The sequence below is a fragment of the Ammospiza caudacuta genome, chromosome 20 (assembly GCF_027887145.1).
Source record: "Ammospiza caudacuta isolate bAmmCau1 chromosome 20, bAmmCau1.pri, whole genome shotgun sequence".
Taxonomy (NCBI): Eukaryota; Metazoa; Chordata; class Aves; order Passeriformes; family Passerellidae; genus Ammospiza; species Ammospiza caudacuta.
The window spans coordinates 12,621,269-12,644,923 of record NC_080612.1 but is presented as its reverse complement, the minus strand read 5'-3'; the positions used below and the strand labels follow the sequence as shown (position 1 = coordinate 12,644,923).

The 23,655-nt window shown below is 44.3% G+C and overlaps 3 protein-coding genes across 3 annotated transcripts; 1 reads left to right on the top strand and 2 right to left on the bottom strand.

Moving 5' to 3' along the window:
* The first annotated feature begins 97 nt into the window (after positions 1 to 97).
* On the top strand, positions 98 to 2,324 carry LOC131566666 (thioredoxin domain-containing protein 17-like). The gene is made up of 4 exons (XM_058818021.1): positions 98 to 281; positions 1,014 to 1,095; positions 1,369 to 1,444; positions 2,039 to 2,324. Exons 1-4 carry the CDS (start codon positions 140 to 142, stop codon positions 2,105 to 2,107), a joined length of 369 nt encoding a protein of 122 aa, XP_058674004.1. The 5' UTR covers positions 98 to 139; the 3' UTR covers positions 2,108 to 2,324.
* Positions 2,325 to 3,315: 991 nt separating this feature from the next.
* On the bottom strand, positions 3,316 to 5,634 carry LOC131566665 (mediator of RNA polymerase II transcription subunit 31). The gene is made up of 4 exons (XM_058818020.1): positions 5,560 to 5,634; positions 5,051 to 5,128; positions 4,440 to 4,536; positions 3,316 to 3,693 (listed from the first exon to the last, which is right to left on the bottom strand). The coding sequence occupies exons 1-4, from the start codon at positions 5,567 to 5,569 to the stop codon at positions 3,501 to 3,503; spliced, it is 378 nt and encodes a 125-aa protein (XP_058674003.1). The 5' UTR covers positions 5,570 to 5,634; the 3' UTR covers positions 3,316 to 3,500.
* A 5,687-nt stretch (positions 5,635 to 11,321) lies between these two features.
* Positions 11,322 to 23,162, bottom strand: LOC131566377 (Na(+)/citrate cotransporter-like). The gene is made up of 11 exons (XM_058817639.1): positions 23,049 to 23,162; positions 22,185 to 22,321; positions 21,556 to 21,770; positions 20,087 to 20,258; positions 18,828 to 18,950; positions 18,080 to 18,292; positions 17,475 to 17,596; positions 17,088 to 17,206; positions 15,777 to 15,938; positions 14,651 to 14,788; positions 11,322 to 13,907 (listed from the first exon to the last, which is right to left on the bottom strand). Exons 1-11 carry the CDS (start codon positions 23,145 to 23,147, stop codon positions 13,779 to 13,781), a joined length of 1,629 nt encoding a protein of 542 aa, XP_058673622.1. The 5' UTR covers positions 23,148 to 23,162; the 3' UTR covers positions 11,322 to 13,778.
* Positions 23,163 to 23,655: the final 493 nt, after the last annotated feature.

The following is a 23,655-nucleotide window of genomic DNA, read 5'->3' as shown; positions in this document are numbered from 1 at the left end:
GCGGGCGGGCGGCCCGGGCCGCGGCGGACGCACCGGGCGCCGTTCGAACCCGGTCCCGCCGCCGCACGGGCCGCCGGGAGCGCGCCGAGCTACGGCGGCCGCGCGGGCCGGGCCGGGCGGAGCCTCCGCCGCTGCCGCCATGGGCTGGGAGGAGAGGCAGATCCGCGGGTACCCCGAGTTCGTGCGGACGGCGCAGAGCTACCACGGCCGGCCCATCTTCGCGCTCTTCTGCGGCGATAAGGACGCCGAGGGCAGGAGCTGGTGTCCCGACTGCGTGACGGGTGAGGCGCGTCGGGGAAGCGCCCTGCCTGGGGCATGGACTGTGTCGGTCGTGAGGAAGCCGGAAAGGCCTCGGGTGCCTTTCCGGGAAATGCCGGGCGGGCACAGCAGCCCCAGAGCCGGTGCCAGGCTCCGGGCGCAGTTTCCCCGGTGAGCTGAGCGGGCTGTGAGCCGCAGCTGCCACGCTGCCCCTTTGGCTGCGCGCATGGAACGGCGCGGGCTGCGGGCGAAGGCTGCTAACACGGCCCAGCAGACAGACAGACAGACCGACAGACCTGAGCCCTGCCGTCAGCTTCACCTATGCTGCACGTGTCGAGGCCAAGCGATGCCTTCCCCGACCGTGTCCAGCGGCAGTGTTTCCTTGTGAGAAATCACCGCACTGAGCCGCAGGGCTTTACGTGTCTGAGCAGGTCTGAAGGTGCCGTAGGGAACCGTCACCCTGCAGAAGGGCGCTGTGCTGGGCTGCCACAGCCAGGACAGGACAGAACAAGAGAAACAAGAGCGTTTCTCTTCGTGTTAGAGAAGAAATTGGCCTTTACTCCAACACAAGTCCAGTCAGCGTTCAAGCATGTAATAAACTCTGAAAAACTTGTGGATAGCCCGGTGCAACGAAATGTCGATCTCTAACTAAAGCAGACAAAACATTAATAAGTAGCCTTGCCGGTCCAAGTTAATCCATGTGATTCTGTAGCACGAATATTTAGTACTAACAGATTTTAAAAATTATTTTCTAGCTGAGCCAATTGTGAGGAAGGAACTTCATAACCTGCCTGATGAGTCAGTTTTCATCTACTGTCTAGTTGGAGATAGAGCCTAGTAAGTACCTTTGAATGCTGACAAATGGGATTACTTTGTTCTGTTGGTGGACTGGTGGTTAACCTGTTGAAAAAAACTGACTGAGCTGTCCTTTTCTGTAAAGAGTCAATCATTTTTTGAGGTCCTCACGATCTCTGACATAATCTATCTGCATGCTTGTTTTGAGAAGGGCATTGGGAAGGTGTGAGGCAAAGGCCTTTGAATAATTTTGAAGCTGTTTTAACTTGAAAATGCTTCTCTACAAGCTGTGCTTAACACCTTCTTTCTGAACAGCTGGAAGGATCCCAACAATGAATTCAGGAGGAATCTGAAACTAACAGGAGTGCCTACACTACTTAAATATGGCACAGTAAGTGATTAATGTTCTGAATCTACAGGCATTGAGATGGGGACCTGTCAGGAATTTAGGGCTGAATGAATTAGTCACTTGTATTCTCTGAGAACCCTCTCTTGTTCAAGGAGGCCAGGGCATTCTAAACATCTCTTCTGCTCCCAGTTCCTCAAGAGAGAGCCATTCTGCTTATTGTGTAATGTCTATAATAAACATGCAGTAAAGGCAATATGTGCACTTGCCTCATGGTGCTTGAGGGGTTGAGAAACTTCTTAGCTGCATATTGTTACTGTTCCTGATTTGCAGCTCCTCAACTTTTGAAAATTCCAAACACTGAGGCTACAGGAGTGAAACAAGTTCCAAGCACTCTGGTCAGACTGCAGCTCAAGTTGTAACTTGTACATGTTAGTTAAATTAGCAGTTACTTTCTTAGAAATGCCTCTTCCAAGGCCAGAGAACCCTCAAGAATATTTTAGTTGTAGTTACCATTCTTGTTCCACCCCCACTACACCTCACTCCCCAGGCCAGAGGTGCTGGATGTGGCTAATGTTAGTGTGTACAAATGGCTCTCAGCCAGAACAGGTTTTTAAATTATGGACGTTTTTCTTTCAGCCTCAGAAGCTGGTTGAAGAAGAATGTTTTAAATCGGAGCTTGTGCGTATGTTGTTTACTGAAGACTAAAGGCCTCTCTAGTCAATCACTGATGAAGATGGTAGTCTCAACTACTGCACTGTCCTTTCAAGGAATCACTGACCTTTGTTAAAACTTTAATGATTAATTACTTTGGACTACTTAAGATAAATGTCCTGAAATTCTGGGTCCAAACCTTACACTAAAATCTTACAAGAAAAACTGTATCTTTCCTTTCATGTCCAAATAAAATTGAGTTTGTGAACAACCTCTTTTCAAAGGACCTGAGCTCGTGTTAGAAACTCAGATTAGCTTGCATTTACTGAAGTGTAACTACAAGTTGCACTTTCAGCGAGTAAGGAGGAAGGGGAGAAAGAGAAAGCCCTTCTTCCTAAGCCTGACCACATAATTACTGAAACTGTTAAGATAAATTTTCAATGCCAAAGATGTTTAATGACTTATCTGTTCAGTCTAAGTGTGATAATGTGATGGCTGGCAGCTGTAGTGTCACTGATCCCATCTTAATGGTTAACATTTGGGAGTACCTGTTCCTACAAGGACAGGAAATACAACATGAATGCACCAGAAATACAGTCTAAAAATATGAAAATTAAAAACCCTGGCAGCTGCCAAGAGCTATGTTCTTAGAATAAAAAACTATACAGGAATAAATGGCAAGCGCTTCTCCAATACCCCAAGCAACGGCATGTTTCCCTGCACACCCTGTTCTTGTTACACGCAGTGTAAAGAGACTCCAGAGCAGCCACTGCTGCACGGACAGAGGCCAAGACTCAAGGAAGCTGAGTTTAACAGAACAGAGACAGCTACACCTTGTTTCCTTCTCTATCCTGCAGAGTTTATCAGCACCTATCTCTGCTCTGCTCCCCAGACCTCACCCTGTACACTCTGATTTCTATCTGTACCACATGCTGTAAGGAAAAATAACTTCCATCAACAATGACGGCCAGGGAAACAGAAGTGATAAGTAATAGCTCAGCTTGGTTTCAAGGAAAAACTGCACGGTTTTGACTTTATCATCACTTCACCTTTGCTTGTCCCAGAACTGTAAGTAGCGGGGAGTTCTCAGTACACTTTGAGACACCATTATTCTCCAGGGAAAAGGCTTCCTAGGAACAGCCTTTAGAGCTACATGAGCTACATTTCTTTCTAGATAGTAAGTAACAAATCTAGATTTTGTGTTCAAAATCAAGAGGATCAATAACTATGGTAGTAAAGCTCTTACAAAATTGTCCACACTATAAAATTAATTGCCGGTGTTTATTAGTCTTCAAAAGAGTTGATGAAACAAAAACCCCAGTCACCTGATAAATTCAAAAAAAAAGGGACACACACCCAGAGCCAAACTTGCAAAAGGGTTCATTCATCTCCTGTAAATACTTCACTAACCCAAAGTACACCTAATCACCACTACTGCATGTGGTTTTCATTTTACAGAGGTGTTGTTTTGTTGCTGCTGCTCAGCCAGTGCCTGCTGGAGGCGCATCCTTTTCCGGGAATAGTGCTGCCAGTGGAGGATCTGTTGCTCATCAATAAATTTGGCACACTGAGCATTGACCAGTTCTTTGCGGAAATGTTCATACTGGAGCAGCTCTAGCATATGCAAACATTGAGGATACCTGGGTTAAAAATAAACACGCTATAATACAGGTTTTTACAAGGGACGAGTCAGTCCCTTTTACAAGGGACAATAAGTCTAAAGTTTTCAGTACTTCTGTGGGTCGTTAGTTTTGACTCGTGTGTCTTTACCCAAGTGTGAAACCACTTCAGCATGCACACTGTGAGTTGGTAACTGCAGCATCAGCCCAGGAAACAAGGAATCCAATCCCAGTAATAAATGCACATTCCTGCCTTCTTCCCCAATGGCTTGGTTTGATAGGCCAAATCCATCCATCCATCTGGCTTTACAAGGCCTGCTTCCAGAGCCGAATTAAAGATGACTGAAACCATTTTCCAAAAACGGAAGGAATTTGCACACTTGCAAAAACACAAAATCACCCTTTGCCTCATGTAAGCATCAATAATGCAAAACTGGTCTTAAAATTCACTTAACTGCTTTTTTACCCTAATGTTCAATAGTTTGATTTTAAACCCATTGAAAGTGCAGATTAAGGCTTTAAAGGAAGATTCTATGCAAAACTCATGAATTCTTCATAATTTTGCCCATTGCTGCTACATGTGGACTATTGGAAACAAGAAAATCTACACTGCATATAACCATGATCTTGCATAATCTATGCTGCAGGGAAGACAAAAGTAATGTTACAGGCAAAAATGAAATCCTAACGTGGTACTGTACAGCGTGTAAAATGAGGTCAATGGCAAACTATTAAAATGCAGAAACTTAAGGGAATTTAGCACTTACTTCAGGTATTTTGCATATTCAGGTTCTTTCCAATAAAGTAAATATTTCAGATAATTTACAAAAGCTTTATCTTTGAAGTAGCCTCTTTGTGCAAGAACTGAAATAAAATGACAAATAAGGAATCGACGGTTACAGATGGGTGTAAAATACCAGCACACTTGAAAAAAATCACACAGTCAAAACTTTCTCATTACAATCAAATTTTGATAATTTATATTTGGCAAATTAAAAACCACAGAGCAATATAAGATTTTTATGTCAACAAAATAATAGATTAGTCTCATCTCCCTTACAGTTTGCACCTTCCATTGAATGGAACAGCTTTTTGAAACAAGAAAATTTGACTGCAGCATCAAAATTAGCAATGAGTTATGTATAGTACCTAAAACTATTCACATTAGTAAAATTCTGTTTTCAGATAAAGGAATACTGTTAACTTGACATTACTTTTAAATAACAGACTGGAACTTGTTATTTTCTTCTTTACAGACTACTTTTATGCTTTGAAAAACCCTTTTATTTGTTTAGCTCTCTCTCAAATTACCAGTAACAATAAACATTAATACACTATGTTAACTCGTCTGGGTCCAGGTATTTATTTAAGTACTCACAGTTGAGGTAATTTGGATTTGCCAGACATTGAACAAACTCCAGCTCCAACTGGAATCGAAGTCGATTTCCTGTATCATCTGATTAAAGAAAAAAACCAGTAAGAATTAGACCCACACAACAGATTGAAAGTAATCCCAGTCGCTGTGCCACCCGGGAGCAAAGCGGGCCGGGGTGGGCGAAGGGCAGCGAACGGCCCGCTACGGGAGGGGCCTGCGGGGCCGCGAGCTGCCAAGGGCCCCGGCGCCGGGCGGCGCCTCTCGGCCTGCGCGGTCCCGTCACACCCGCCGCTCTGGGGGCCTGCGCAGCTCCGGCGGCGGCCCTCACGGGCCCCGCACCGGCCCCCGCACCGGCCCCCGCACCGGCTCCGCACCGGCCCCGCACCGGCCCCCGCACCGGCCCCGCACCGGCCCCCGCACCGGCCCCGCACCGGCCCCGCACCGGCCCCCGCACCGGCCCCCGCACCGGCCCCCGCACCGGCCCCGCACCGGCCTCCGCACGCTCCACGCACCCGCGTCCATGTCCGGGGCGCGCACACCCGCCGGCGACAAGCACGCCTCCTGCCGACAGCCCGGCGAAACGCAACGCTAAGCACTCTGGGAACTCAGCGGCTGTTGCCTAGCAACGGCGGCGGAGGCGGGGCGGAGGCGGGGCGGAGGCGGGGCGGAGGCGGGGCGGAGGCGGGGCGGAGGCGGGGCGGAGGCGGGGCGGAGGCGGGGCGGAGGCGGGGCGGAGGCGGGGCGGAGGCGGGGCGGAGGCGGGGCGGAGGCGGGGCGGAGGCGGGGCGGAGGCGGGGCGGAGGCGGGGCGGAGGCGGGGCGGAGGCGGGGCGGAGGCGGGCGGGCCGCAATGGTCTCTAGCGCCCAGCGTTGGTCTTCCGCTGGAGGCGCCGTTCGTTCCCGTTGCCGTGCCCGTTCCTGGTCCCGTTCCCGTTCCCAGCCGTGTCCTTCACAGTCGGCCCGGGACACTGACACGGCGCCCCTTGCACACGTGAGGGTCATTTTACGGGCTGGGTGTGCGCGCACTGCACGGAGCGCTTCCCTCACGCCTGGCCCGCAGAGCAGCCTGCAAACACTGCGGTGTCGGGAGCTCAGCACGGCTGACACCATCCCCTCGCTCCTCGAAAATGCTCTGTACAAATTCCTTCCTTCTCACCGCGCTCTGCTGCAGCTCCCGGCAAACCCCAAAGAACTCAGAAATCACTAAATACAAACCAGTGTATTTTTAAACGAGCAGCGTTCCGTTTTACATCAGTCGCTTTGTCCGGCGGCTGCGTCCGGCCCTGCAGAATTTCCCCATCGGAGGGGAGAAAAGCCCGGTCACACAAAAGCCCTGGTGCTGCTTGTGCCAGGGGGTCCAGTGCAAGCTCAGGGTTACATTCCTGCGACACCAGCCCCTACGACTCTTCCCGAACGTGAGCATTCCTTCTGGGAATGGGCACTGGAGCGCGGGTACCGCGGAGGCCAGGCAGCCCCAGAGCCATTAGAATTTGGCTTTGGGGTCAGTGATCCACGCATGCTTTTCCTGCACATAACCCTTGAGCTGGGAAGGACAAAAGGAGGATGAAATTTTGTTTGTATTTGCAGAACATTCATTTTAGCTTTTTACTAGATAAAGCCACTATTCATCACTTCCAGAGCAAAAGGAAGTGGAGGGAACCAACCCTAAAATACTAAACTGTATTTAAACTTTAATGGTAAATATTGGATATTGGACAAAGTTTGGAGGTTTGCAGGTTTGTTTTGCGTAGTGACTTTACAGTCAGCCAAGGAGATTTCTGTCAACCTCTAACCTTAATTCTTCATTAATTAAAACACAGTAGTCTCAGAGTAAAACCATTAATATGCAAATGCTCCATGAGTGAGCAACAGCAGTGGAAGCAATCTCTACAGATTTACCTGAAATACTTCTAATTTCTTCCTTTATTTGTTGTATAATCATTTTCGATTTTCATTTGTTGAAGTATTTTTGGCATCGAACATAGCAATTTTCTATAATACTATATTTTCCTATGCAGTATGAATTTTTCACTGGGAATTGCATTACAAAAACCATATAAAAAGGATCCCTGCATAGTTTTTTCTTAATAAAAAAAGGGTTGCTTTCTTAAGCAACATTTTAGTGGTTGTGAAATAATATTATTACTATATCAAAACATAACAAGCCACTCCCCAGTAAACACAGACTTTGAGCTAAAAGAAGAGATCAAATAGATCCCACGTGTCTGCACTGCTATTCTAGAACAGGATTTCTCTCCCAAGAGTGACTTCAGAGGAGAGAACTCTAAAAAAGGATTGGTCACAAAAATAAATTACTATGTATGGTTGCCCAAGTTAAGTCAAACATCTCAATTCTTGTCCGTCAAAATTAGGAACAAAATTGAAAATCAGGATTTTAGTGTATGAGATTTTATATTATAAAGGATTTTATATATGAGAACCTTCCCTAAGAAAAGTTTGATTTTTGTTGTTTTGTTTTTAAATGTCGGGTGACTTGCAGGACATGTGTTAATATAAATGTGAGCCAGACATTTGTCTTATTGTCATAGAACTAGGATGACATTGCTGCATCAGTTTCTCCTTTCATAGAGACTAGACTGCTATCATTGCTGTTGCCTGCCCAGAAATGTCATGGTTTAGGACAATAAGGTTATCTTAACTCATTAGAACTGGCATAGAGACACAGCTCTTAAATGGAGCCACTTCTGAAGCCACCAAGGTTTTATGGGACACAAGAGAAAATTAAGTCTCATCTGGCATGCTGTTGAATCTTGAAGGTAAACACTGAGGAAGAGAAATGCTGCAAAAGATTCCTCTGTGACACCAGAGTGCAGTGCATTTGCACCAGAGAGAAAAAAGGTCCAGCAATTTCATCACTGAAAACTGATCAAGTGAGATGAAACAGGGACGTGTTTCACACCAGTGCATGAAACCCAAGACATCCCCTCTTGTTCACCCCCGTTTGCCCACTGCTTTGGAACAGAATGCAAACTGATACTAACATGGACATCTGACAGGATTTTTACCCGCAGAATGCAAGACAGCTCTTGTAGACTGGAGAGCATCCTGCTTCAAATATGGTTAAATAACAGAGAGCAGAGTACGCATTATGTTATATATATAACAAGCCAGCACAAAATCTGCAATTTTTTTGCCTCAATGCTATAATTGTAATTCAATAGAAACAAAATCATAGTTTTCAGCAACTAAAACAATTGTCAGAACATATTTAATTAAAGGCTTAACTCTTCACAAAGTTTTCTTTTTTGAGGTCAAAAAACTGGCAGGTAATGCGCATTTCAGAAGGCAGCCAATAACAGTCATGGTGGAACCATTTCATCTGCAGATGCCAAATACCATTCAAGCAAGCTGCAAATTGGATGAAATGGTGTAAAAAGACTGGTGTATTGAAGGCACTGGCACATGTTCTTCTGTGACTGTGGTACTCCTCCAGCTTCAGACGAACACAAGAATTCAAAGATAAATTCAAGATTAAGTGTCATGTGTCAGAAAGCATTTTATGTTTTTCTTTAATAAGTTGGTTAAAAGTATCGAGGGCTTCTATTAGGACACCTGGACAGCCGGTGAATTTGAAGTCAGCCATTTGCCAGGAGCAATATACATACCTATGTTTCTGATGTCTGACTGTATAGCCAAGGCAAAATATTGAAGTAAAATAGAAATTTCCTCCAGAAAAAAATTTCCTTAATTGAAAGGTTGTGTTAACTTTGTTTCTGGTGAAAATCTGATCTTCAGCTGGCTTTCTAAAATATTTCCAAAGACCCAATCCAAGTTATTGTTCTCAAAGAATATCTCACAAAGAAAATTACAATAAATTAGATTTAGTATCTGGAACATTCAGTTCTTTCAAGAAAATGGTTTGTCTATAAAAAAAAGTTTTATGAACATTTTAATGAGGCTCACACTCAGGCCTGAAGCAGCTTGTGAAAACTCATGGAAGTGCCATGTGCCAAATAAGACTGGGAAACAATTTTGTGTGGGTAAATAAAGCACTGAAGTAAACTGGGGAAGGAAAACATCTTTTCTCTGACAGAAGAAACAGTCTCTTTCTTATGGCCAGAATCTACATGAAATGTAAATCTACATTTACACCGTAATAAATGGGCAACTATTGACTAAGTGCTGTAGAAAAACCTAAATGGGCAAAAATAGCTTCAGTACAGTCAGCTCTATTTTTAAAGAACCACCAAACGTTGTATTAAGCAGTCCCCAATCACCTGAGGGCAGCATGGCATGCCTGCCTTTCCTCTGTGCCCCCAAGGTAAGGGCTGTGCTTCCCTCGGAGTTTCTGTGCCAAGCAGAGGCAGTCTGCAGAGCATGGCAAGCCCTCTCTGTGCCACAGACCTTCACTCGGGCCAGCAAAGACACACGGAGGGGAAGGTCTGATCTGACACTAAGAGCTGCCACTGGCATGGTTCTTCTGGGCAGAGGAGAACCAGCACCCCGCCATTAAACCACACGGACAAATGCTGAGCCTAAGTCTTGCAGCAGAGTGGTGGCTTTGTGGTGCAAGGCCAGAAGTGCTGAAAACCTCTGCATGACACAAAGAGATTGATCAGACTTGTCTAAAGTCACACATCTATTCCCCCACACTGGAAAACATTGTGAAAACTCTGTCACTTGATCCAAGGGCTCAGGATTCATTACCACCCCCTCTTCACATATTTAGCACAGACACTTGGGGGGAAAAAGACGTGAAGTATGTAAAAATGTATACAATATGTCACTACTGAAAAGGAAGAGGTGGTATGTTAAGGAACCACTGCTGCATTTTGGCTAGGTCTGACTCAGTGATCTGTTTCTTTTTCTGGACTGATTTTCACCAACTGTCCAATTCCAACTTTGTCAGCAAATGCTGGGTTTGGCTACAACCAGGTTATTGCTATTTCAAGTGGCAACACACCTGAGCTGGAAAGCAAAGGCTGAATAAGCCAAACACTGAGTTCAAGTGAGAACAGAACTCAGCTGGAATGCAGTACTCGCTGCTCTGAACTCACTGGATGACACCAACAAATCCGAACCACTCTTCAGATTGGGGACTTCTGATCATGTAGAGAATGCTGAAAGGTTTTTCTTCTCTATTTCACAGATCTAGGTGTTCAACACACGGGCAGGAAACACCTTTGTTCTCCCTTTGTATATTTTCTTGCAGTTTGGTAGTTCACGAACTCATTCACAGTTGTGAGACCGTTCCCAAGCACTAGTACACTGTGGGAACAAGCTTGCACACTGGTACACGACCAAGCAGCAGCCCTGTGCAACAGCAGCCCAGATCACAATGCTGCAGGTTTAAGATGCTCAATACTTGCAGAAACTTGATAATTAGCAACTTGATATTTTGGTAAACTGGTATTTTGAGAGAAGAGAGGAAAAGCCAAGGATCCATAGATGTGGGCAGAAAATAAGAAAGCTTTAATTTAGCTCCTTAGAGGTGGCACTGCCAGCTGGCCAGCTGACAGACTCACCGACCACAAGGAATCACATTGTGCCCTCGGATGGTAAAACGGGAACTCTTTGGTGACTCAGGGTGGCTGAATAGCTCACCCTGACAAAGCCCACACTGAGGATCCTCCCGTGTTTTTTGTGGGTGCTGGGGGGGCATGTTTGAAAGCGGGGGGCAAACAGATTCTTTTATGCCACTACCTTAGCAGCATCACAACTTCTGCACCTAAAACAATATTCCTTTGATGAGCAACAAAACAATTGCCATGTCTGGTAAGTTTCTATGATACTTGTCCTGCAGCTGAAGGGGCTGTAAACCAGATCTAGTCGCAAACCAATTGTCCTTGCACTGTCCACTGCAAGTAATATGTATTTACTCAGGGCACTGGAACAGGACACCATGCATGCCTGCTGCTGAAGAAAAGCCCATTTGTGCCTGTTATATTGGAAAGTTTGTACAACATTTATTCTTAAAAACTGGTTGTGTTTCTTAGAGTCTTATAATCCTTTACTCTGAAATGAATGAGACAGTTTGTAGGGTATGCCACCTGATTTGGTCCCACCTAAACATTCTTCAGAGATGCAAACTTGAGTTATCACTTAGCTGATTAAAGAAGAGAAACCACTGATATTCAGGTCTGAAGACACTAAAAGTGGTGTCCAAATCTCTGCCTTGCATTATTCACTAGAGCCTGTACCTTCTGGGATCTTACTAGGGCACCACTGTGCTACAGTGGAAGCTAATGCAGAAACAAGTGGTCCACTATGCTACACAGGAGGGGAGACAGTTCTAGTAAGTTTTTATTTGCCAGGCACCCATTTAAATTAAATATGAATCAATCACAGGATGTCATACGAGTGTCTCAAAAAGAAACTGCTATTAACGGTACAGAGAGGTGACACATCCAATAATTCACAGTTACAATAAACTCAACACTCTTTATTACCCCACAGGCACACTGCCCTGGCCCAGCACTCCTGACCATGAATCACCCTGTGTGACCATTGATGAAAATAGCATTTGCTTCCTTCTAGTCCAGCAACAGAGTGAAGCTCTTCACTGGCTGAGGCGAGGGCAATCTCTCCCGTTCAAGAACCTTTCAGAACATTCTTTTCTGCAAACAGGACACTGAAGTGTCTGTCCTACAGCTTTTAGCTGGAACTGGTTTTAGAGGAGTTCTGGTCTGCATGAACTGAGAATGCCAAGCTCAGTATCATCTACCATGCAAGCTCCTCTGTATCTTGTCAGACAGAGCAGAGCGAGCTCCATGTATCTGGCAAAAGTAACATGTTCTCACACTGTGAAGTCCATCAGAAAGGAAGTCCCTTTCCCAAATGCATTTAGATACCTAGAGATGCAAATCCGCATTAAATGGTGACTGCCAAAGGAAAGAACGTGCTCAACTGTTCCTGGTCTCACTTTCTTCAAACAATACCGTCATAAGTTTCAGGTGATGACAAATGCCTGTGAGCAATATCTCATCTGGCAATTCTTGGCACTAGAACTGGCCTCTTCCTTAGAGAGACTCTGCAAGTGGAAGTGTGTTTATCCACATACTCCACCATTCCCTGGAAGAAGTGCTGGAAGAAGTGTGAGGCTGCACTACCTGCAGCCATCTGGGAAGACAGCGAGCCATTGGTGGCTCTTGGGAACAACATTCAGTGCATAGTTTATGGTGCTTACCACCAAGAAAGAGCATAAAAGATAAAGGCATGGAAATAAATTCTTAAAGCAGTTTTCTGCTCAAAAAAGCACCTGGTCATTTTGTGGATAAATATTTCCCTCACTTCTAGATAAAAATGTATTTTTCCAGTTCCATTAAGAAAATTCACAGAATTTAATAACAGAACTACTGAATATCCTAAACACAATACTATCTTCTACACAGAATTCTATAATTCTAAAACTTAACACCTTGCACCCATATCATGAGGTGGGAAATCAGTATGGCTGCAGAATTTTACCTTATGTCCTCACAACACCTTGGTGAGGTAGATAGGTTCCATACCATCTTCTTCAGGAGGGGAAATAAGCACAAAGAGGTGAACTGACTTGCACAGGGATACATGGCAAGTCTGGAAGCAAATCCCAGCTCATACCCACAGATCTTTCCACTGTAAGACGCTGCTTTACATCCCACCCACTTCCATCCCCAGGGCTGAAGGGAAAGCATCCAGGCACACTCGACAATATACACCCAGACCAACATCAATCATTCTGTAGACGACTTCTGCAACAGAAATGGCATAATTAGGCTGCAAACTGCTTTTCTTACAAGACATGAATTCCAAAGTACACAGGACAACTCCCACTGCTGTCAGCCAGCACGAGCACTAAAATCTGGGCCCCTACACTTTTCCCAGGTCATCAGTTAGAGCCTTCCTCATGTCTTGGCTTCACTCAAAAACTCCAGAGTTAATTAATAAGGCACATCAGGGGCTAATTCAGGAACTTCTGCAATAGATGTCAAGTCCCAAGGGCCACTGGTCACTTCCAGGCTGGCACTCGGAAAACACTAGTTGGCATGTGAAATCACACCTGTGACTGAGGGAAAGGCTCCCTGCTCTCTAATTGCCACAGTGCAAGAAACACAGAGCCAGCCTCAGTGCATCGTTGTCTGAGATATCAGCTGAATCATGACCATCATGGAATTACATTAACCCTCAATAAAGGTGTCAAAATGCAGGGAGATTTAGGAGTGAAAAAAGGCAAGAGAAACTGTGTTGGATGTTGACTTGGAAGGATCCACCACATGGTTGAGGCCCACCTAAAACATAACATAGCACCACATGGCATACCCCTTCTTCACTAGACAAGTGACAACAGGGATTTCTCTGTACAGTTGCTGATTGTAGATATAAGGAATAAGTAAGGAATGTTCAGCCCCTGCCTGAGTGCAATATTCAATGCTAATGATATACAAGTACATACCAGTGATATAATAGTTCAAACCACTTGATACAACAGCCTCCTCTCTCTTCATTGAAAGTTTGATAAATCCCAATCCTTGACCTTGATTGGAGGTACAATGGATCACTTGAACATACTTATGATCCTGACAGAGAGGTTGTATAATTGCAAGCACTTTTGGCTCCAGCACAACTGGAGTAAGATTGGGTTGGTTCAGACTTGAACTGATGTGTGACTGCTGGAAGGCAGCAAACACCCAACACTGGATCTGAAGTGGTGATGAGACTTTATACAGGACTGTAGGCAACAGGGAGTACTGAGGGTACTTTCCTAGTTCAACACACGAATTCTTCACAGCTCACTGACTTCTTGTGCTGTTTGCCCAGGCTGGGAATGTGTCCAGCTGAAACATAGGCCTTCCCCACGTGTTGATGGCCAGGGAGACACAGCAGACTCCAATGATGTTCAACACTAGTCCAGATTTAACCTGTGAGGAAAAAAATCCAAACCAACAATAACCAAACACCAGCACAGCAAACTGCAGCAAGACCTACTTGTACATACACAAGAAAGATGGTCAAATAAATCACAGAAATACCACTGTATCCATTGTCTTCTGCCCTTGCTTAGGTGGGGACACCAGGGAACACACTGTGCAAAGTCTCTGAGCGCTTTGCTATGTATATAACCAGTCGAGGAACTTTAAAGCATGTGTAACACGTCGCTCTTATTAGTCAGAGAACAGCTTATGCCCTCTTCAAGTATCCAGTTAGAAAACCAGTAATGTTTGTGTGTTCCGCCCAAAACCTGCCCTGTGTGGTCTGGCAGAAAATCAGAGGACCAGAGCCAAGGGCTACTGATTGCTACCTTCTGCTTTCAGCTCCAGTGGAGACAAGGCTTTAGACACTTGCCAAAGCCCCAGAACACTGCAGGGCACGCCTGCACTTTAACCCTTCACGTTTCAGAGACTTATGACTGGTCAGTTCTTCATTTCACTTGGGCCAATCTGTATGTCTGCCAAAGCCCATGAGAGAAGTACTGTTACTTCAGAGATGCAAATTTTTATCACAATATTAACGATGCAGAAGAGAGTGGCATAGAGTTGCAGTTACAGCCCATAACAGCTTCCTGGTACTTTGGAAATACTATGCAAAGAAAATTAAACTCTCGCCATATTTCAGGAAGAAAGCAATGGAGAATTTCAGATAAGAGAGAAGGCAATTATCTTACCATATCCAAAACACGGATGTGGCCGTAAGAAAACACTATTGCATTTGGTGGTGTTGCAACAGGTAGCATGAAGGCAAATGAAGCACTGAGAGTACCAGGCAGCATAACATACAAAGGGTGGATCCTGATAGATTCAGCCTGCAATGAAATGGAGAGAATATCACTCTGGGGGTGTTTGAAACGAAAAGAAAAGCATAAAGGATCAATCTACCCCAGACCAATGAGATACATAGACTTATTTTGTTGCCTCGTACTACATCACCAAAATAATTCACAAACATTTTATTCTGAAATCCACATGTGCTTAAAGATAACTTGCTGTTGTTTCCTGTCCCATGATACTTAAAATCAAGGCTTGATTCTTCCTTGTTGTTTGTTTTGCTCTATGGCATCATTTAGATTTCTGGTCAAAAATACCCTGCAATCATTTCTTTGACCTCAGACCACCCTTTTTCCAGGAATGGGAATTATAATTACTAGGCATGTGGAGTGACACTCTTAGACTTTACATAAATTCTGTGGCACTCAAAGCTTAAGTGCCAATTTAAGTCGTTAATAGCTCAGTACCTTGATTGGGGTAATTTTGCTTTGAGGAAATAGTCTAGAATAAAGTGTTTGTCCTTTTCTAATTAAAGAACAAAGTAATCTATTTTTCTCTTTATGCCACAGTTTTGATTCTGCTCAGAAAAGGCAGCAAAACTTATCAGGTTTTCCTCCTTAAGTTTTAAAATTGTTCTGCGTTCCTATGAGAAATTGCACATTCCTAATAATCAGGCCTACCACTTTGAGTATTTTAGCACAAAATGTGAAGATGAGTAATTCAGAGGCACCATCAGAAAACGCTGGATTTTGTTTTGGTTTGGGTTTTGTGTGTGTGCGTTTTTCCAGTTCTAAGTTGATGGTTCAAAATGACCAGAAGTAACTGATGTTTGCTGAACTGTATGGAAAAAGTGACTGTCACTTCACCCTCTCCAGGGTCAAGGCACACACCTCACAGAAGGCATGACCTGGCTTCCTTTGAAGTACACTGGAGCAACAGCCAAGACAATAATTACAATATTGCTTTGCCACACAGTTTAACTCTGATCCTCCAGCTGACAGGGTAAGAGAACAGAAGCAATCTTACCAGGGATGAAAAGACAGGCAGGAAGAGGGTAGCTGTGGCCGTGTTACTGGTGCATTCAGTGCAGACAGCTGTAATAAAGGAGATCACTGATGCAATGGCCCATGGTGGGATCGATCCCAGTGGTGTCATCTGACGACCTATCCAAGCTGAGAGCCCAGAGTTCTGCAAGAAAGAAAGTGGGTTTCAATGAGGTTCAGAACCCCTGACTCACAAACAGGGAAGCCATGTTATGGGCAACATTCCTGACAAATAATACTAAAGGACTCCAGAATTATACAAACACCATCCAGGAAAGTACAATTATCTGTCACAAAAACTAAAAAAAATTCCTTGCCAACTGGACATCACACTGAATCCCACTGTTCTGATTCTTCCAGAAACCAAATACTTGCTCACACACAGGTTACAAAATTATTGGTTTTCTTGCTGAATAAGAAAATTTTTCTGAGGTCATTGCAAATACTTAGTGTATGGCCCAGAAGCTTCTTGGCACATCTTTCTAAGGTTTCTGAAGGTTATGATTCTGTATGGATGCTCTATTGTAGGAACACAGGCAGTAGTTGATACAAACAGGTTACAAAATCTGACTTGATAGTTTTTAATGCTCTGGAACTTTAATAATCTATGTGTGTTGTAGGTGGATGAATGTCAGGGCCAGAGCTTTAACTTGCCCCATGGTTTAAACCTAATTAGCCACAAAACTCAGATGCGAACATGACTTTCCCCAAAATATCGCACTACTGACAGCTAATGCTTGCTTTGATTTAGATGCATTTAGCAGTGATGAAAGAAACAATGTGGTTCACCTCAAGATTCCCTCCTGTCTTGGGAATTTAGCTGCCTTTTCTGTGAATTTATAAACACAGCATCAACCCAGGATTTTCTTCCCGACCACTTCAACAGTGGTTTTGCTGTAAGTCTGAAGATATAAAACCCTCAAACAAACCTCAAATGGTACTGAAAATCTGGCAGGTGCTATCTATATTTCTACTTTTCTAGTCAGGGCTGGGATTGGGATGATTACAGAATTAAGAAAGGATGCTTTTCTGGACTGTCCAGACAGCGAAGATCCCAACCTACTTGGGAGTCTCCAAGAGGTAAGATAAATTAAAGAAACTTTGAAGAACAAAAATTCCTGAAGAAGACTCACAAGCATTCACCTCTCTTTGGTTTTTGCCAATTTAGATCTCCCTTCAGGTCTGAACTTTGCTACTGGGTTTGGCTTTGGGTGCATGCCCAGTAATACAGGACTAGATAACAAACCAGGGAATTTTGCCTTTGAGTCAGAGAAAAACAGATGTCAGGACATACTGCGCTTGCATCAGCCAAAGCAAAACCTCCTCCCAGCAGCAGCACAATGTTCCAGGGCATCTTCCTTTGAACCACATTCCATTCTAGCAGCGGGGGTGAAAAAAATTGCTTTTTCTTATCTGAAGTGAGAAATAAAGAACATGTTTTAGGAGAGCGAAGACACTTTATCTTCTGTTCTGCAAGATACTGGTGGGCAGATGCACAGCACTGAGAAATCTGCACAGGGCGAGGGTAACACACACGGACACGGACTGTGCCCCAGCGCTGCCCCACAAGGGAGGCAGGTGAGATGCTCTAAAGAACTGCATGCAAATCCAGTGCATATTTCTGCCTTGTTGGCTGAGCGGGTTAGATGTTTCACAGTACTACAGTCCCTCTTTTAAATACCTTCTTCAGTCTGTTCAGAGTCAGACGTGCTTGTATTCCAGCCTATGCATTTGGGCTTATGAGCAGGAAGGACAAACAGTAACAGGGCCACAAACATAGCAGGAACAGAATCAGTGATATACCTAATGGAGAAAAGAGAATACAGGTTAGAAAACGGACACTTTTCTCCGAGAAAAGGGTTGTATTCCAGCATTCTAGTCACTGACTTTGCCATCCCATTTGGGGCTTGAGCAAAATAGGACATCAGCTGATGTCTGAAGTCTCTCAGATCGGCCATAATTTAAACACAATAATAAAAGAAACAAGCTACAATACACATTAATAAATAGAGTCCTGGATGACAACTCATCCCTCCTGGAGCAGGGTTCTTTCTCTGCGCTGAAGCCAGGATTCAACAGTTGTATCTCAAAGACAGACATCTAAAGAAATGGCCTGAATGATTGATTGGTAGTGTCATGTACAAGCCATTGTATCAAGCCCAGCAAACATGTGAAGTCAGGTAAAGTTGGAATTAATGATCCCACATTCAAAATGGAATGTATGAACAAGGGAATCTGATTAATAACCAAGTGGGTAAAAGATGGAAAAAAAACCTAAATACTTACTTTTCTCCTCCTTTGAAGAGTATGCTAGCCCAGCCTTTTATAAAGCCTGGGTTTCTGGAAAACCACAAGAGCACCAGCAATATAAACAAAAGGAGGACATTTATTTCAGCATAAGACATAGGGCCTAGCTTCTTCATTTCTGCCTTCAGCACACTGTATGCAGCTTTTTCTTTGTCAGTTTTCTGTGTCCCACAGCCCCAGTTTTTTTTAATGCTTTGAAAAAAGGGAGAAAAAAATACTGTAAGTATGAACATATTAGAGGGATCTAGCATCCTTATCACTCTGCAGCTGCCCCTCCTGGGGACAGGCACAGACAACAGCAGAGGCCATAAATATAGAAACTACCACAGTGCCAAAGTATTTTGTGGGGACACACCAGTTCTCACAGAAGAACGTGATCTATCAAAGGATGGCAATTTGGAGTAACCCAGGATGAAAAAGTCAGGATTGAATCAATGGCTGCAAACCAGCTATGTCAGCTCTCCCAGGGCTGAAATTCACAGGCGAGAGATTGAAAAATAAAAAGGCAATTTTGTCTGAAGATTAGGAATGTATATGGCTTTTGCCTTAATATACCTCCCATGAACACAAAAGGTTTCCAGACCTCAAAATTTTTGTGAAATGGACCTGCTCTCTGCTACAAAATTAATAACTTATCACTGCATTTGTTTTAGCCAGATGTCTCAGAAAGCAGATCTGCACTAACTTACTGAGGGGTTTACACAATATCATGTAGATAAATACTCACTTGAGTCCCATGAAGGAGCACTGTAACCAAAGCCAAGCTAGTGTCAACATCAGGACCATGTTTGGGAATGAAAATCCAAACCAGGAAGCAAAGTCCACAATATCATTACTGTCAGGGTATAACCTGTAAAGAAATTATTTTCTGTATGAACGTCAAAACATTTAGCAATCTAGTCCCCCTTTAAAATGTGCTACAGACAATTATGCATGTAATCTACGACAACCATTACGAGCAATCGTAGGGAACATCCACAGCCTAATTTAAGTCATGAGAGAAGGCAGCCTGATTTCAGAGCAGAACTTTAATGATTGTCAGTTTTCCCTATGTTTTAATTTGATGCATACAGGAGCTCATGTTGATACTTTAGGTCTCAGTCAGACAAGCGTGGCTGAAAGATCTCCCATTCATTCTAGACATTTTTCACTTCTAACACATCTGTTCATTTATCCCAAGAAAGGATAGTTTTTTCTTCCTCCCAAATCACTCTAGTAAGAGAACAAGAAATGTCTTCCCTGAAGTTAACGCCTGTACTTCTGCTGCCTTCAACAGATGAAAAAGTTGCTAGTTGGCTTGAAACAATGATGACAATGTTTTAAGAAAGGCAATTTTTGTTATTCTCTGTGCTTGCCAATAATGATTGGAGGAAAAATATCAATAGCAAACTTCCAGCTGGATGTTAAAACCAAGAGATAATGTAGCAGCTAAGGCTGAAGTACTTGCAACACAAGGAAGTAATGTTGGAAAAATTTCCACTGCAGATTGGGTTCCATGTAGATCAGTTCCCAGCCTCAGTTTAGCAATGACAGAACGACACAACTGCACAGTTTCCACAGCCACAGCATGGAGGAACAGTGTTACAGGAGGGGCCAAGTTCCTGCTAGCTCTCTTCAGTGTGCTTATGAGTAGAGTTAATCTACATTCTTCTGGTGCTTTTTACTGCAGTTCCTCGTCCAGATGTGCTGCATTTCAGTTGAAAAAGAGGACACAGAAGAACCAATATCGCATAATCAACCACTTGCATGTTGATTGCCAACAAGTATTTCCAATTTTCTCAGAAGACCTTAATTCCATCACACAGCTTCCTTTTAAAAGACGCTGAAGCAAAAAAAATGAGGCCAAATACTTCATACACATTTCTTAGTCTCAGTTCCTCAACTATTTGCTTGAAGTTCACAACTGAAATTGTCATCTAAGACCAGTCAATTGGTCACACAAACAGTATGATAGTGCAACTAAAAGAAGCAGCAAAAATTACTTACTGATTCATCTGGCCTTTCAGTACCACATTTGGTCCTGTTCCGGTAAGTGTTGCAGTTCCTCCAATGCTGGCAGCATAGCATACACAAAGTGTCATTCCCTTGCATATACTCTTCCGCCTTTTAGTTTCCTCAGAAGATTTGGGGTCATCAGTGACTTGTTCATTGCTTACACCTAGACAGAAAGAAAATTATTTGCCTCAGGTAAAGCTGGAAAGGCAGAGAGTTCAGGATAGGATCTGTAGGCTTAGTGCTTCCAGTTTGTATGTGCCATTTATTTTAATTACAAAACTCACAGATATCTACCTAAATACTTCAGACTAATATTCATGAGGAGCAGAAGAAAGAGGCTGATGGACTGATGGACGTGATCCAAGGATGCTTTTGCCCACATCAGTGCCACAACTCCTTTTCAGTAATGTCTTGTTTCACAGAGAGGCTCACCACCAGCCAAATATTGTAGTCACTGAAACCATTCCAATTCCACAGCGAGAACCCAACTAGCATTAACAGATGTGAATACAGGCAGGAAAAAAAAACAACACTAAAACCCAAATCCTTGCTTGGCATTCTGTCAATTTACAATAACCACAAAACTTTACTGCTGTGTCCATTGTTCTCTGAGGTTAACACCCTAATCTTGAAGTCTGACTGGACTAATGGAGCAGGACAAAGAATTTATGGCAATTGCAACCAACTCAACAATATTAAAGGGTATTATTTGCACACTCTTATTATCTTCACTACACTTGTAATCTGATCTTTAATCATACTTAATAATATAGCCCCGCGTAACAGCGCAGCAAAGCACTGAAATGAGAGGGTCTGAGTTTGTGCACATATTTAAAATGAAGTGGAACCTATTGTAGAACCACATCAGTGGCACAGGACCTTGAGGCATCAAGCATCTGGGTAAGATCACACAAAAGAACAGTTTGTCTAATGTGAGTCAAATTACACCAGTTCCTCTTTTCCATGTGGCTTTTAAAGTAGTCCTCTTTCTTCTCCCTATCTCCACATACCATCTGGTCAATAAAGAGATATTTATTACCCTACAGCCAAAATAGATTGTGTTTACATAATTTTTTCAAATAGTCCTACATGGCCTAGAATCTGAATCCCCACTGATAATCACAAGCTTTAGAAAGTGGGATGCTGGGGGTTTGGATGGCTATTTCCTACAGGATATGCTCTTCACTTCCCTAAACAGGCAGTTAAGTCTAGGGGAACTGGGAGGATGACTCCAGCTTGAAGGAAAGAACATAACAACTTGTCTGGGCTCTGGCACCAGCATACAAAATGGCAGCCATCAAAATTAAAAGCTATTTTGTAAAACCTATATGTCATACATTTACAGGATTTCAGTCAGACTACCATCCTCTTTCCTTGGAAAGGGTACACAACACTCCTAGGTTGGGGAGCCGAGTGTAGCAAGTTCAGTAGCATCAGCTTATGGGTGAGCAGGCCCTTACCACTCACTGCAGTGGACCCTGATTTGCTCTTTTCCTCCAGCTCAATCGCTGCATTTGTTTGCCCAGTTGCTGGTTCCACCGTGGTCAACTCATGCTCTGTGATGTCCAATTCATCCAGGACAGCTTGGACAATGGGAACCATCATGGCAGTGGTGGCTGTGTTGCTTATCCACATTGACAAGAAGGCAGTGACTAACATAAATCCCAGCATCAGGCTGAAAAGAAAGACACAGAGGAGGGAGGAAGAAAGTGAACAGATGCTGCCAGGCTTTGTAGTCACTACAATTTGGAGAGCAAAGCCCAGGCAGGGATGTGTGCAGCCACTAGTACAGAGCAGGGCCAGACTCCCTTCTAGGACAGCTCTGCCACGTTCACTGAAGGAATCCCAGGGCTTAATTAAGTCTGTCATCATTTTGTCCCCAATGGTAAGCCTCTAAAATTTAGTCAGATGCTAGTTTTGGATAAAGCACAAATAAACTGCTCCTGTTGCTAAACTTCATTTCTGGATACTCTGCAAGTACAGCTAAATTGGCTCTTGAAGGATCCTTTCTCTGCTGACTGTTAAATACCATCCCTGGGCCTTTGCTAAACTAACAAGAGGTAAGAGAAAACCAATGTAATACTCTTACAGTGCGGGTTTCACCCCAAGAATCAGAAGGACCCTCAATGCAATCCTTTTGTGAAGATTCCACTGCTCAACAGAAATTGCGACAATCAGCCCTCCAAAGAAGAGCATGACTGTGCTATTTAGGTACTGCAAGCACACCTGTAAGACAAAGAAGATAAATCAGGCCAAAATACTTGCTTCACTAGTACAATTTGCTTACACCCTCTCAAATCCACGGACTGGAGCAGGCCCCAGCCAACACTAGAACAAGAGGCAGCTGCTGCCTGCAAGCTCCCTGCAGTTTCCTGAACCCTTGATCTCCTGTGTAACTGCTGACTTGCCTGTGCAGGAGCTCTCTGTGCATCATTGTGCAAAATGACACCAGTTTCCTAAAACGCAGCTAGGGGTTCAAAGTATGGAAGGTGCTGGAAATATTGAGCTCCAAAAGGGCTTTCTCAACAGCATCAGCAACCTGCCTTTACCGGCTTGCTGGGCAGTGGTGAACCTGGGTACAGATCCCGAACTCAGCCGGTGCCTTGTGCCTCCAGCACAAACAGCACACCTGCCGGCACTACGGGACAAACTCCCACAGGTTTGTCCCCTGCATTTTGACATCTCCCAGAAGAATGGCAGCTCTGCTTTCACTTCCCCTTTGTGCTTGGGAACACACAAACTGCTGGCACCAGTGGGACGCTCTCCAGCAGGACCCATGTCCAAAACAGATCCTCCCCTCTACCACCTCAAGCCCCGCACTGTTAACACTTTGGGCAAATGTGTACGTACTTCAGCATCTTCCCATATAATACAGACTTGTTGGCTAAATATTGATGAGGGATTAGAGCACTGGATTTCTCTGTATCAGACCTGGATTGCACAAGTTCCTTACTTTTTTAGAGGTCTGAACTCCAAGCAGAGGGAAAAATACCACTGGCATGAGGGAGGTGACAGACAGGGGGATCACTTCAGTGCACCAGTACACAGCCATGATAATGATGATATATGCACATCTGGCCTCCTGCAATAATAGAAGACACATTTAAGCATTACAAACTGTTTTCAAAGGTAAGAAACACAATGGTAGCTCTTAAAAGTGGCTCACACACTCCACTGTCTGTAGCTTAAAAATTTTATGCCGGTGTAACTCCACTGAACGCAAAGGAGTTGTGCCGTTGCCATCCCTGGCGTAAGATGGATGAATCGGAAGACACGGCATTTGAAATCCTGACCAATTCGTACAGCACAACGCTGACAGCATCAGGATGGAGAATGTCACCAAGCAACGTGCTAGGAGTACCAGACCCTCAGCAGAGAGCTGGGGGAAGCACTCCTGCCCTTCCGCCGACTCCACTCGCTAGGACATAATGCAGGACAATGCCAACGCCGGCCAGCTACGCCTGCGCTTGTCCTGGCCCAGAATGAATTGCCTCTAATTGTCACGGCGGGTCGGGTGCCGCCGGGAGGGCCCGGAGCCGGGCGGAGCGCGGTCACCGGGG

Bases quoted from the DNA above. Each gene is read 5' to 3' on its own strand.
- LOC131566377 (XM_058817639.1), bottom strand. From the start codon at position 23,147: ATGGCTGTGTACTGGTGCACTGAAGTGATCCCCCTGTCTGTCACCTCC. The intron at 21,771-22,184 runs GTAAGAGTATTA...CTTTCTTTTCAG, and splicing joins CTTGGGGTGAAACCCGCACT to CCTGATGCTGGGATTTATGT. The intron at 17,207-17,474 runs GTATTTAAAAGA...TTCTCACTTCAG, and splicing joins CTCTGAACAGACTGAAGAAG to ATAAGAAAAAGCAATTTTTT.
- LOC131566665 (XM_058818020.1), bottom strand. The intron at 4,537-5,050 runs GTGAGTACTTAA...ATTTTATTTCAG, and splicing joins AAATCCAAATTACCTCAACT to TTCTTGCACAAAGAGGCTAC. The intron at 3,694-4,439 runs GTAAGTGCTAAA...TTTTTAACCCAG, and splicing joins GAATATGCAAAATACCTGAA to GTATCCTCAATGTTTGCATA.
- LOC131566666 (XM_058818021.1), top strand. From the start codon at position 140: ATGGGCTGGGAGGAGAGGCAGATCCGCGGGTACCCCGAGTTCGTGCGG. The intron at 1,096-1,368 runs GTAAGTACCTTT...CTTTCTGAACAG, and splicing joins CTAGTTGGAGATAGAGCCTA to CTGGAAGGATCCCAACAATG. The intron at 1,445-2,038 runs GTAAGTGATTAA...TTTTTCTTTCAG, and splicing joins CACTACTTAAATATGGCACA to CCTCAGAAGCTGGTTGAAGA.